The sequence below is a fragment of the Adelges cooleyi genome, unplaced genomic scaffold (genome assembly GCF_023614345.1).
Source record: "Adelges cooleyi isolate 19-005CV unplaced genomic scaffold, UGA_ACOO_1.1 ACOO_flye_CR_arks_rails_tigmint_CR_PRNA_1, whole genome shotgun sequence".
In the NCBI taxonomy this organism is placed as follows: Eukaryota; Metazoa; Arthropoda; class Insecta; order Hemiptera; family Adelgidae; genus Adelges; species Adelges cooleyi.
This window is the reverse complement of record NW_026095751.1, coordinates 3678920-3691337: the sequence shown is the minus strand read 5'-3', so window position 1 is coordinate 3691337 and position 12418 is coordinate 3678920. Positions and strand designations below refer to the sequence as shown.

The 12418-nt window shown below is 28.8% G+C and overlaps 1 protein-coding gene across 2 annotated transcripts; it reads left to right on the top strand.

Annotated features, from left to right (window-relative positions):
- The first annotated feature begins 1305 nt into the window (after positions 1-1305).
- On the top strand, positions 1306-10987 carry LOC126833826 (uncharacterized). 2 transcript variants are annotated; one of them, XM_050565396.1, is made up of 17 exons: positions 1306-1482; positions 2357-2423; positions 2510-2539; positions 2631-2657; positions 3061-3111; positions 3289-3318; positions 3396-3419; positions 3830-3880; positions 4234-4263; positions 4347-4373; positions 4542-4592; positions 4830-4859; positions 5429-5458; positions 5719-5757; positions 7908-8000; positions 8764-8820; positions 10635-10987. In XM_050565396.1, exons 2-17 carry the CDS (start codon positions 2363-2365, stop codon positions 10817-10819), a joined length of 816 nt encoding a protein of 271 aa, XP_050421353.1. In that variant the 5' UTR covers positions 1306-1482; positions 2357-2362; the 3' UTR covers positions 10820-10987. The 2 variants fall into 2 exon arrangements, with proteins under 2 accessions (XP_050421353.1, XP_050421344.1); XM_050565387.1 differs by having other exon boundaries at positions 8749-8820.
- The last annotated feature ends 1431 nt before the right edge of the window (positions 10988-12418 follow it).

Sequence of the window (12418 nt, the reverse complement as noted above, 5' to 3'; positions counted from 1 at the left end):
ACTTTTCTTTTTTTAGAGCTACACCAAACTTTGAAGATACTTATACATTGCAAACAGAAAAGTTCAAATAAATTATGAATTTTTTTAAATTTTGACCTTGAGCCGGCATACGTAATTAATGAAATTCATATAATTTGAAATTTGTTTTTAATTTTTATCTACTTAAAATTTTGAACATTTTTTTTTTAAGTATATTATAAAAAAGAACACTCAAATTACAACTGTTCTGTGAAAATTCCATTTCGATATCATAATTATTAGTCATTAGGTAATGTAGTAGGAGCGAGGGAAAATAGTTTTATTATTATTATTATTATAATACAATTATGAAACTAAGCAATGTATCTAGGCCAAATGGCAAACAGTTAAAATGTTTATACAGCGAGAATTATATTTATTTCTATTATTTAAAGCCGTACAAATTATGATGTCAGGAGGACTCTCTTGGGCTTGGCCCGGGGAAGGTCTCTCCGCTTAGCATTAACTAGGCGGAGAACTTATTGTATCGACTGTTGTTTTGTGCCATTATACTTTATTTTTAAAGTATATTTTCGACTTGCGTATTTATTTATTAACGTTACCTTAAGTGTCTCATTTTTAAGTGTTAAAGTTTACCTTTTAAATAACGTGTGCTAGGACAACCTTTTACGGAAATAGTCATTAATCTTGCACTAGGTATAATTGAATATAGTCCCTAATTACGATTAAACCCGTATTAGGCGTCTGGTCGATTACTACTTAGTGTGGGTTAGTCGTCTGGCTGAAGTATAGTTCCGGAAGGTTTAAACGGCTGGGCATTGGCTTTGATCAACTTTAAAGGATCCTAGTATAACATCTTTAAAAGGTATCACGTTGTGCGTATCGAGTTAATACTGTATACGACAGTAACGTGGTCGTGAACTAAAGGCTTTTGTACAACAAATTTACAGAATTAAAATCCGCAAGCAAGCCATTTGGAAAAAATATATTAGATCTGTGTTAATGATTGAACCGGCCGTTTTAGTATTGGTACCCCGTCTCGACCACTGAGCGACTGGGCTTTCATACTACAGAACAAATTTAAAAACAGTTAAAGTATTCGATATAGAATAACGTCGCTCTTTTTGTACTATACAGAAAAAAAAATGATCAGATTTTTTAAACTTAAATCACGTGTCTCGTGACACTCAGTCTTTTAATAGTATAAGCGCAAATGCATCATAAAAACGCGACTTGATATTTTTCATTGTGTTTATTTACTCAACGTAGGAGGTATGATACACCTTGTTTTTATGTTTTGTTATTTAATTTTGGTACGCAGTAGTGTAGACGTGATCACAAAATCCATAAACACTACAATATATTTGCATACTGCAAAATATATTGGCATTTTACATATTTTTCGGTCGGCATAGAATCCCACGGGCAAGTCGCAAGAAAATCACTTTGTTACAGCTAGTTTGACAAGTCGATCAAATTTATCTTCATCCATCTTCGAATGTTGTAAGTACACATTTAGTACATATATTTTATACAGACATAGGGTAAATTTTACCACTCGGCCAATTTCATAAATACTATACTAAAAAAATTGTACGCCAATTTATCATTTAGCACGTCTATAGCTTAGAACCGAACCTAAGAGCTACTTTATTGGGCTTAATGTATTTACTATCTTTAGGGGGTCTCTTATCACTGATTTTGAATCAGCAGAAAAAATGTTTATATATTGTAGTCCCACAATGAATGTCATCATTTTTTGCATTGTATACCGATGATATTATAACTGAAGAATATCAACTACCGTATTATAAGTATTTTGACTACTTGAATACGTTTTTAAAATGTTTTTCTCGATAATAATATGAAGACTTACATTTTTTATTATTTGCCTTTTAAAGTATATTTCAGGTATGATATCTCATCTACAGGTGATAAATTTTTGTAAGACTCTCGTTATTACGAAAAAAAAATTGAATTATTGCGGTTTCCTTTTTGAAAACATATTTATTTATATTATTAAAGTACTAAACCATTATTATAGTATATATTTAATTAACGTTTTAAATTTTAAGCTCATAGAGCACTGGAAATAAATTAAAATGGTAAAAGCTCGAATATTGTCTAATATTTTTAAATAAAATTAACTAGTGTCTCCAAGTAGAAAAACGACATAATTGCTATTATCGTAAGGGAAAATCAATTTCTTACATTAAATTGATCACCTAGTATTGACTTGCTCTATAACGACAACCGGCCAATAGTTAAGTTATTATATAAAACTAAAACCTTCCCATCCACACATCGTAGCTAATATAGCTATTTAGCCATTATGTTTAATACAAAACGATTAAAGGCTTATTACTATATATTTCAGATAAAAATGCAAATTTACTGTGTTTTAATATCGTATACATTTGTAAATATTTTGGCAGTTAATATAGGTAATTATATCTTATTTACATGTACCTAGTAGCTACTCAAGGTAATTAAAGTTCTAAGAAATTCAAGATTAACGTTTATTTTTCAGTGGACTCCATAAAGACGTCTATTTTTAGAAGTCAGTAAAACATTTTTTCACACAAACAGCTTTAGACTATTTAATTTTTACTATTTTTGTACATACAAATGTATTCAATTGTGTATTACAGATAAACACATTGAGCAAGCTGTAGCAGGTAAGTTATGCTTAAAATTAACAATGCGTTGCTATAAAATTATGTACGGGTAGTCACCTTGGCCTGATTAATTAATTAAAACTAATAATTTCTATAATGTGTATACTGTATAGTTTATGTGCGTGCGCATCGTATAGTGTCAGTGCTCAAGAACCGTGTATAATATACTTTATTACCGAAAATCAAATCACTTAAATATATACTTAAAATAGCAGCTTCAGTAATTTACTTAGAGCACGCTTAGCTATAGGCAGTGGTGGTTTAACCTAAGTTTAGTGTTGTTTCATGGTCAACGCTTAAATAGTAGTAGTTTATCCTTGTTGTAAAGATCTATACATTTTTTATGATTTTATATTTAAATAATACATTTCTATACCTCAAACCATTTCAATGTTTTTTCTAGATAAATTTCAGACTGTTATAACAAGTATTGTTTATGGAAATCCATCAATGGGTAAATATAGATATAAAATTTAAAAAAAGTAGAGATAAAGATGGCTAGTAAAAAACAATTCGTGAAAATGATATTAAAATCGAAATAACTATTTACCTCAATGCTAATTCATTAGTGATACATACTCTAAATTTTATTATAAACAAATTTATAATATTTAACACAATTTTTTTACAGCGGACTACATAAGAGAAGTGGACATTACAAGTCAGTAATATTTTTTCATACAAAATAAATACGTCAGTTTTTAATTTTTACAATTTTTATACATTAACTTATTATAGATAAACACATTAAGCTTGCAGGAGGTAAGATTTATTTCAAGTTAACATATACATAAAAAAATAGCAAACGTTATTGTGAAATAATTTACAACGGACTTACAAAATATGTATGATAATTTTGAGAATAATGTGCCCATAGAAGTAATGAATATACACAGTTAATATACTGATATGAAGCTGTTTTATTATCGTTGCTTGATTTAAAATTATTTATAAATTATAAAATAATTTTTTTTATAATCTGTAAGAGGAGACGCAATGTGTAAAGCCAGTCTTTTAAGCACTATGTAAATACATCTTTTTATAAAAATCAAGTATTTCATATAAATACTTAAAGTAGAAGTCCTGCACGGTGTACTCTTATTGTGAAGATTTATATATTTTTAAATAATACATATTTATGCCTCAAAACATTATATTTTATTTTTTCCTAGATGGGTTGAAAACTGTTATTACAAATATTCTTTGTGGAAATGCGTCAATGGGTAATCATAACCGTATAATAGTATACAAAAAATGTGGAAAAACATTATTTGAAAGTGATACAAAAATTGGAATAATTTTGTATCTCATTGCTAATTTGTCAGTCATGTATTTCCTAAATTTTACTTTAAATTTAAATAGAATTATTTTATAGAACAATACTAATGTCACCATTTTAAAACCTTAAGTAATTATTATAGATCTTTCTACTGGAACCATGCACATTGCAAATTTGTCCTGAATTAATAATACTTTTGATTTTTCTAACTTTAACTACTTATTGCATCTATAATAGAATAAAAAAATATACATATATATTTTTATAATTTATCAATTTATGTTATTGTCATTTCAGAAAAAATTGCTTTTATGCTGTTTGTTCCGGGTAATAATATTGCTAATCATTTATAGAAGTAGCTTCTCGTAGTTTTTTTGATAATGATCAAGTATGAAATATATTTGTTTCAGAATATGCAAACACTGGAAACCTGTGGCGTAATTACATTTATAAACTTTATATTTATGATACTTTAAAGAGATTTTATGTATGTATATATGTTAACAGCTATACATTTATACATACTTGTTAACATGTATGTTACATACATGTTGATTTCTATTTTAAAAATATATGTGTATTACATTTTTTTTTATACATTTTAGAATGCATAAAACACCAGACTGATATGCAAAGAGAAATAATCAACGCCATATGTAAATATCTAACTTAAAATTTGTATGCAATTAATTAAAAAAATTGTAATTATTTGTTGGAAACAAAAATGATACAATTTCGAGACATAGTCATAAATCCATTTATGTTTTTTGCTAAAAAATGATGATCGCTTATGAGATAGTTTAAAACATTAATCGCTAGTTTACATGAATTATAAGAACTGTTTTATGGTAACTGTACCTAAAATAATTCAATATTTTATATTTTTGTTACAGCTCTTCCTGTGCCTAATGTTCAAAACCAAAGTAATGCTTTATTCAATTATTTTACTTTTTCATTCCTCTGCAATTTAGAAATGCCTTGTATAATTGTCAAAATTTGTGTGCCACATTTATTTGTAATGGCTTTTAGTCATTGTTTGACAAATATTATACATTTGATACTTTATAATCGCAAATTATTATAAAATATTTTCGTAAATAGTATATTTGTATTTCACCGTTCTAAGTAGGGTTATTACATAATTTTAATAAAAACCCTTTAAAACCTAATGAGGGGCGAAATATATAGAAGTTGGGGAGTTAATAACCTTCAGGAATTGTTTACCTAAAAATAATACAATAACTCAGATGCAAATCTGTAAAAAAATTTGTCATAAATAATAATTATTTTGTTCTAAACAAATATGTTAAAATTTAATATTAGTTAATTAAATGTCATAAAGTTATATTTTTTATGCTTAAAGTTTTGATGATTTTTCGAAACATAATTCAAACCATTCAGGATACTTATCTATATTTTATGTTCATTAAAGAGCAATTATAACAACTTATTTTTATTCACTATACAATTATTTTATATATTTGTATTACAGCTGTTCCTGAGCCTGATATTGAAAACCAAAGTAATCAAGCATTTATGTAATTGTCTTAGTTAACATATGTATATAATATATCATATATATTAGATAGCTATATACATATATATTAGGGTGGCCGTTATTTTAGACTTGCTTACGAGTTTTTTATTTCACATATTTTTTTGGTTTTTTATGATGAAAAAAAATATTCTCAAAATTTCATAGCTGTTTCTGAATATTAACCCGTGTCAAACAGATTCAGTATAAATAAACAATATAATGAAATTATTTTGAAATTTTTTCAGTACCTCCTTATACTCAAGAGCAAGTGATGAGTTATTCAGGTATGATTTCTAATTTTATAAACTATCTTTATACATTAAAAAACACACAACTGTAAATACAATTACTAATACCATTTTATCTCAAGATCAAAGATAAAAATATATAAATATTTAAGTAGATTATTTTTCAAATAATATTACTTGTAATTTTTTCGAATTTTTTTGAACATTTTTCTTGTTTCTTAAAAGATTTGTTTAAAACATTTTGAACTAACTTGTATTTTTTTTTTTAATTATCATTGATATTTTACAACATAATTTTCTCGTTCTTATCTACTTGTTGTATTCTTTTCTAAAAGTAAAAAAAAATATTATTAAAAAGCGTTTATTTTAATAATATCGATTTATGCTATTATTTTTTTGTCATCGTAAAAAAATAAATTATAATATTATCATGCTAAAGGTGTACGTAAATACATCAACATAACAAAGTGTGCTAAAATTAAAAAAATAATTGCTAGAACTTGTAAAGTTACTTTATCGGACAACTTCCTTTTCACATTTTTTTTTGAGATAGATAGCATTTTAAATTCTGGTTAAATATTTTTAGTCACTAGCAATAATTGATATAATATATTGTTGTTAAGTTTTTTTTTTATGCTCTTTCATCACTAAATTGATTTTTTTTTAAATTTTAACTAGATGCTTGAGCAATGGATAAGGTTGACACTATTAATTCCAAATGTCCGAACGAATTTTCATTCAATATTGTTTTTTAGCCCTTTTCTTACTCATTTCATATTCTTCAAAATTCATAAATAACACCCAAAAATGTACATATTATTCAATTTAAAAATGCAGAACATAATCATTTTTAAAAAAAATAGTCGAATGAATTATAAATTTGTATGGAATATTCTTCAATTATAGTACTATCGATAAACGTTGACAAACTACAAACTCTAGAGCTCCTAATTTTTTATCTGTTCAATATGTTATGAATACATATGAGTTCTAACTCTTGACCGATGTTCGACTAAAAGGTCCAAAAATTAAGGCTAAAAAACACAGAATACTAAAATACTATTTACTAGGTCACGGGAAATTCGGTAAGAACGAAGAACGAAAAAACCAATTGTTTTTGTTGTACATTTTATTTTTATCCATAATGCTGCAATTATTGGTATCAAAGAATCTACCACATCCGGTCGTTATTAATTTTACTATTTATTTTTTGTATGTTCATTCAAAACCTTTCGAAAAAATGATATGGTTTTATCCATGTTATTACTATTCTAAATAATTATATGTATACTTCCCTATACGGAAACTCATTGAAATCACGTTTTAAGTTATATTATTTGTTGAAATGAGAAGAAAACATATATTTTGACGTGTTTTGTGTGCTTGTTTAAACAGTTACCCGTTAGTCACACACCGATGCACCAACAAGAAATACATCCAAAACAAAAACACCATCTCTCACATTGACCTAGTTATATTATTTTAAGTGTCTGGGAAGAACTAAGTTCATACAGTGACATTATCTGTGTCTAAATAATAATTGTAAAGAATAAATGTATGTTTCCAGTATCCGTGCCGCAGAACAAGTTGAAAAATCAAAAATCGTTTATTCAACCAGAAAAATATTTGTACCCTTTTTCTCGAAATTAAAGCTAGTAAAAGTTAATAATTAAAAACTCGTATCGTTTTTTTTTGTTTTTCCATATTTTAAGGGTTAAGGAGTGAATTTTTTTAATTTTTACCCTCCCCTCCCAAAGTATCAGCTAGATAAAATTTGTGGCTTATAGAGTTGCTACTCAATTGTCCAGTATTAAACAAGTTACAGTGCACACAAAATACCACATAGTTTTAAAACCAATAACCTTTCAGCACCGCAACCAAGCTAAAACTTCCTTCATAAAGCTCTCACAATACCAAACTTATCACGCCTTAATTTACTAATTTACCTCTCATCGACTAAGTTAGACTTCAATGGTTATGTGTTATTCTTAAGTTAAACGTTCTTTAATAATGATAATTAAGTTCTCGGTTTTTTAAATATAGAAGGGTTTTTTTTTTCGATGTCAGGTTTTCCAAAAATTTAAATTATTATAATTTTTTTAAAAACTTTATCACATGCTATTATAATTTTTTATTTATATATATATATATTTATTATCAATACAATTTTTTATTGATTTTTGCAGATTTTAATGAGTTGTCCGAACTTGGAACTGAGAGAAGATCTGAAACTGGAAAAGCTGTTCGATCATTATTTGACTATGCAACTAAAAATGAAGGTAAATATTTTGACCGTTACTAAAAAATGGGTCGAACAAATCACTTTGACCGACATCAAATTTAAAAAAATTTTGTATTATTAGATATTAGTTTTTTTTTTATTTGAGCAGTAGGAAAAACATCTCAAAAAGTGTTATTACTTGTGTGTTTTTTGACTGTGTTGTTGATGAGTTAATCGGTTTTCATAAATGCTTTGAGACACAAAAGTTAAAGTCAAAATATACCATTTGAAAGGTATTTTAAAATTTATTTGTCATCGGTTAACCTAATCAAGACATTCAATATTCGCCCGAACCATTTTTAAAAACATTCGATGCGAATCTATGGATAGTAAATTCAAACCAAGATCAATACAAACCAGTACAGTACAAACCAAACTCAGTATAAACCAGCACAGTAGGGAGGCAGGTATTTAAGTGAGATCCAGTGTCCACAGACAATTATCGATGCATTTATTTAAAAATAATGGTTATGCCACTTTCATTTATATTAATTATTGTTGTAGACCTGTTACCTCCCCGTCTCCACTTCCTAATGTACTGAACTCTTTTTCATTATATAATGATCATATTTGACTAATTTTACTTGTGTTAATGGTACTTCGCAGTTAAAAACTAGTTATATACTTAACAACACGATACAATACTTAGTAAAGTGTGTATCACATATATATATATACATATATCGTTTTTAACATGTGTCCCTTATGAGAGGTTTTTTGTTTACTACTTTGTTTTTACTCTATAGACATTATTTGTATAGGTATGTTTGCAAATGAAAAACTAGAAGAGCTGCTGAATGATTTCGATAATTACGACGGTAATATTATTGATAATAAAAATTGACACCTACAGTATTTCAACTGTGCATACCGGGATTTTTACTTGAAAATATAATATTTTACCAATAGTAACTCCAAAACAAAAAATAAAATAGATTCAACAACCGTTCAAGATTTCTCTAAATAGGTGTCCTTAGAAATATTGGCATGATCTAAATTAAAGATCACATTACATCTTAGTAAAATCAATAGCCTCTCAGCTCCGCATCGTAACTAATACAGAATTGGAATATTAAGTTGTTGAGTGTCTTACGTTGGATGACACAATACAAATAAATAAAAATAATTTATTTGTAAAATCTTTTATTTTTCTATAATAATTCATTTACACATATACATACTGTAGCTATGTGCGCAACGAGGACAAGTAACAAGTAATAGAATGGTCCATAGACCATCTCTGCTGGGGTTACACCCAAGTCTTCTTTGATGCTTGCCCGAAAACCTAACAGGATTAAAGGGAGGACTTCTACCCAACGTTCTTTTCGTGTGCCCTAATCGCTGCTTTTAAGAGCCGGTGTAGACATTCGACCAATCCATTTGCCGCCGGATGGTAAGCCATCGTACAAATCCGTTTAGCGCATAATGCTGCAGCAAAATTGTTAAATGCTGTAGACTCGAATTCTCTGCCTTGATCGGTGATAAAATAGTCTGGGGTGCCGTGATGTGCAATCCTTCCAGCGAATAGTGCTCGAATGACAGTTTTCGTTTTAATGTCGGGTATTGGAAAGGCATCCGGCCAACGGGAAAAACGGCCTACTACTGTTAAGCAGTATGTATTGCCTTCAGACATAACGAGAGCCCTGATCAAGTCAATATTCAAATGAGAGAAACGTACACTTGGCAAAGGGAAGGTGCCTATCGGGCTCATTGTATGGCGTTGTACTTTTGATTTTTGGCATGCAATACACGTTTTTTTGTCCATTCAGTACAGTCTTTTTTTAACGATGGCCAAACGAAAAGTATAGACCGTGTCAATTATTGAATACTTGTTTCTAAACGGCTTTGTTAAATAGGGCCTTTAATTTGTCGTGGATGTATTGCAAAATATTTTTACGTTAGTAGTTGGTACAATAATATGTGCGAGTTTTAACGATGTATTTTCTGTTTTTAATAATGTAGGAAGTTCATTGAGGGAATTCCGAGATGTTGCTAAATTGTTATAATTTAAGGGGTTGAAAATTGCCGTGCCAGACACGTCGACCATTAACGATATTTCGCTGCTTTCTTTCGGTAATGAAAGAAGGGTATTTTCGGATAAATCGGTTTTGCATTTTTCAAAAACACTAATTGCTACTGTGCTACTGGAGACCAGTTCATCACACGTTTGTCATTTTTTTTTCATTTTCTAAATATTCATTAAGAGGTGCTTGAGTTTGTGAAGCGCCAGCGATAAAGCGTCTATAAAAATTCATCATAGCTAAAAAACGCCGTAGCTGTTCGACCGTCGTCGGTCTTGGATAATTTTTTATCGCTTTAATTTTTTCTGGGTTCGGACTAAATTCCCTCTGCGGAAATCAAGTGGCCAAGAATTTAAACCTGTTAAGCTCCCAGAACGCATTTGGTTGAGTTTATTATAATATTATATTTTTGTAACTGTGTACCTTACCTAACCACCACACATACCACAGCAACACACATTTAAAAACAAAATAATATAAGTGTTATATACGAAACTAACATAATACATAATATTTATTTATTTATTATTTAGCAGCTGTGCTTTGTCCAATGAGAAAAGTAGTAGCTAAATTTTACACAATTTAAAAAAAAATATTTTTTTATGTTTAAGATTCGCGAGATTCAGAGTTCAGCTACTATTTAAGGATGTGTCGCTTAAAAGGAATGGTCAAAAGTATAGAAAACCCAAGATCATATATAATAAACGCTAAGTTTTGCAAGGAAGATTATAGTTGTCGGCTAACTGCTGTAGACAGAAGTGTTAAATCATATACTAGCTATGGAGTTGATACTTAGGATGAAAAGATCAATCAAGTTTATGTTAAAAAATACACAGTTGCATTTCAGTTATGATAAGTTAGACCGGGAATAAAAAGAGTAACTTATTAAAAACTAAACAGTACTATTGTAATTATTTTAAAATATTTTTGTAAAACTACACTTTTATCCAAATTTATAATTATATCGATGCATTTTATAATAAACATCATCGCTTACAATTATAAACACACTTGTTATTTTTTACAATATTCGATTTTTGGGACGTTCGAATTAGAGTATAGATTATATAAAGTATTGGAGCTGGTATTGGTTATCAAATATACACGAGCGACATAAATAAAACTAAATTTAAAAATATATTAAAATATTCTTGCCCATACAATTTAACTAAAAAGTGACCATGATTCCTTTGAGAGTGTTCAGTATTTTGAAGGACTTTATAGAGGATTTTAACAAATTCAACACGGAAATTACTTATTATACTACTATTTTATTATATTATCCTATTTAACTATTATTTAGACAAAAAATAACTATAAACAAATAAGGTCTTACCTACTGGCCAGCTCTCTAAGGACTGAGCTCGTAATATGTGTTAAAACCAAAACTTCCACACTGAACGTAGGATACTGTTGGTCGACTGGACGTATCTCCACATTCACTCTGCCTCTCACCGCCGAAACTTCAGTTCCAGACAACGCCTGCACAGTATCTGAGCATTTTTCGCCCTTTAACCCTAAAAGCGTGACACACCTCTCTGTGATAACTTAAAGGAAGAACTCTGATACCGTTGGATCCACTAACAACTCCCATTGCGACCTAAGCTGTTGATCCAACTTTTTTTTGTAACAAATGTAAAATGATTGGGTCCTATTGATCGACAGCATAGGATAGATTTTGTAATGCTCCAGTTGATATGATCACCACATTCAGTAATCTCCTGATGGAACCGCCGTCCCCAAATAATGCTTTTGGCGCACTAAATAGTTGATCTAGATAACTTTCGGCTATCACCCGACGGTTGGAATATCGCGCGGTAAATTGTAATAAAGCCAACTCATAGTTTTCGTCCGTTAACATTAAATTACTTATGAGCTTCAATGGTTCTTGTAATAAAGTTTATAACGAGTCGGAAAAACACTCTTTTTCTATTTATTTTTATTTTGAAAATCAGGGTATTCTCAAGGCAAACAATATTTTACTATAACAATAATAATTTATATAATCTATAGAATTGGCGTGTATTATCGAAAGGAAAGTGCGGATGCACGTTGCCTTCGCGGGACGGAGTAAGTACAGCCGGTGAATAATAAACTCAAACTTTTAAAACCAATACAACTCTTCACGATCCAAAGTACAACTTAATAAAAAAACCGAACGGCGCAGTACTTATTATTAAAAAATAAACGGTAACAATTAAAATAATTATAACTCACAAGCAGCGATGAACAAACCAATTATTTAGAATCACTTAATAAATTTGTATAATTTAACTCGATAAATAATTTTCTTTCAATGCTGAACAAACAAAATTGAGACAATCACTTTATAATATTAAAAAAAGCTGTACATAACCGAGAAGAAACATAATTGTGTCTCTAACTTATATTAATT

Coding starts and splice junctions, on each gene's coding strand:
- LOC126833826 (XM_050565387.1), top strand. CDS start 2,363: ATGCAAATTTACTGTGTTTTAATATCGTATACATTTGTAAATATTTTG. Junction 2,540..2,630: donor AAAGACGTCTATTTTTAGAA/GTCAGTAAAACA, acceptor TGTGTATTACAG/ATAAACACATTGAGCAAGCT. Junction 4,593..4,829: donor AGAAATAATCAACGCCATAT/GTAAATATCTAA, acceptor TTTTTGTTACAG/CTCTTCCTGTGCCTAATGTT.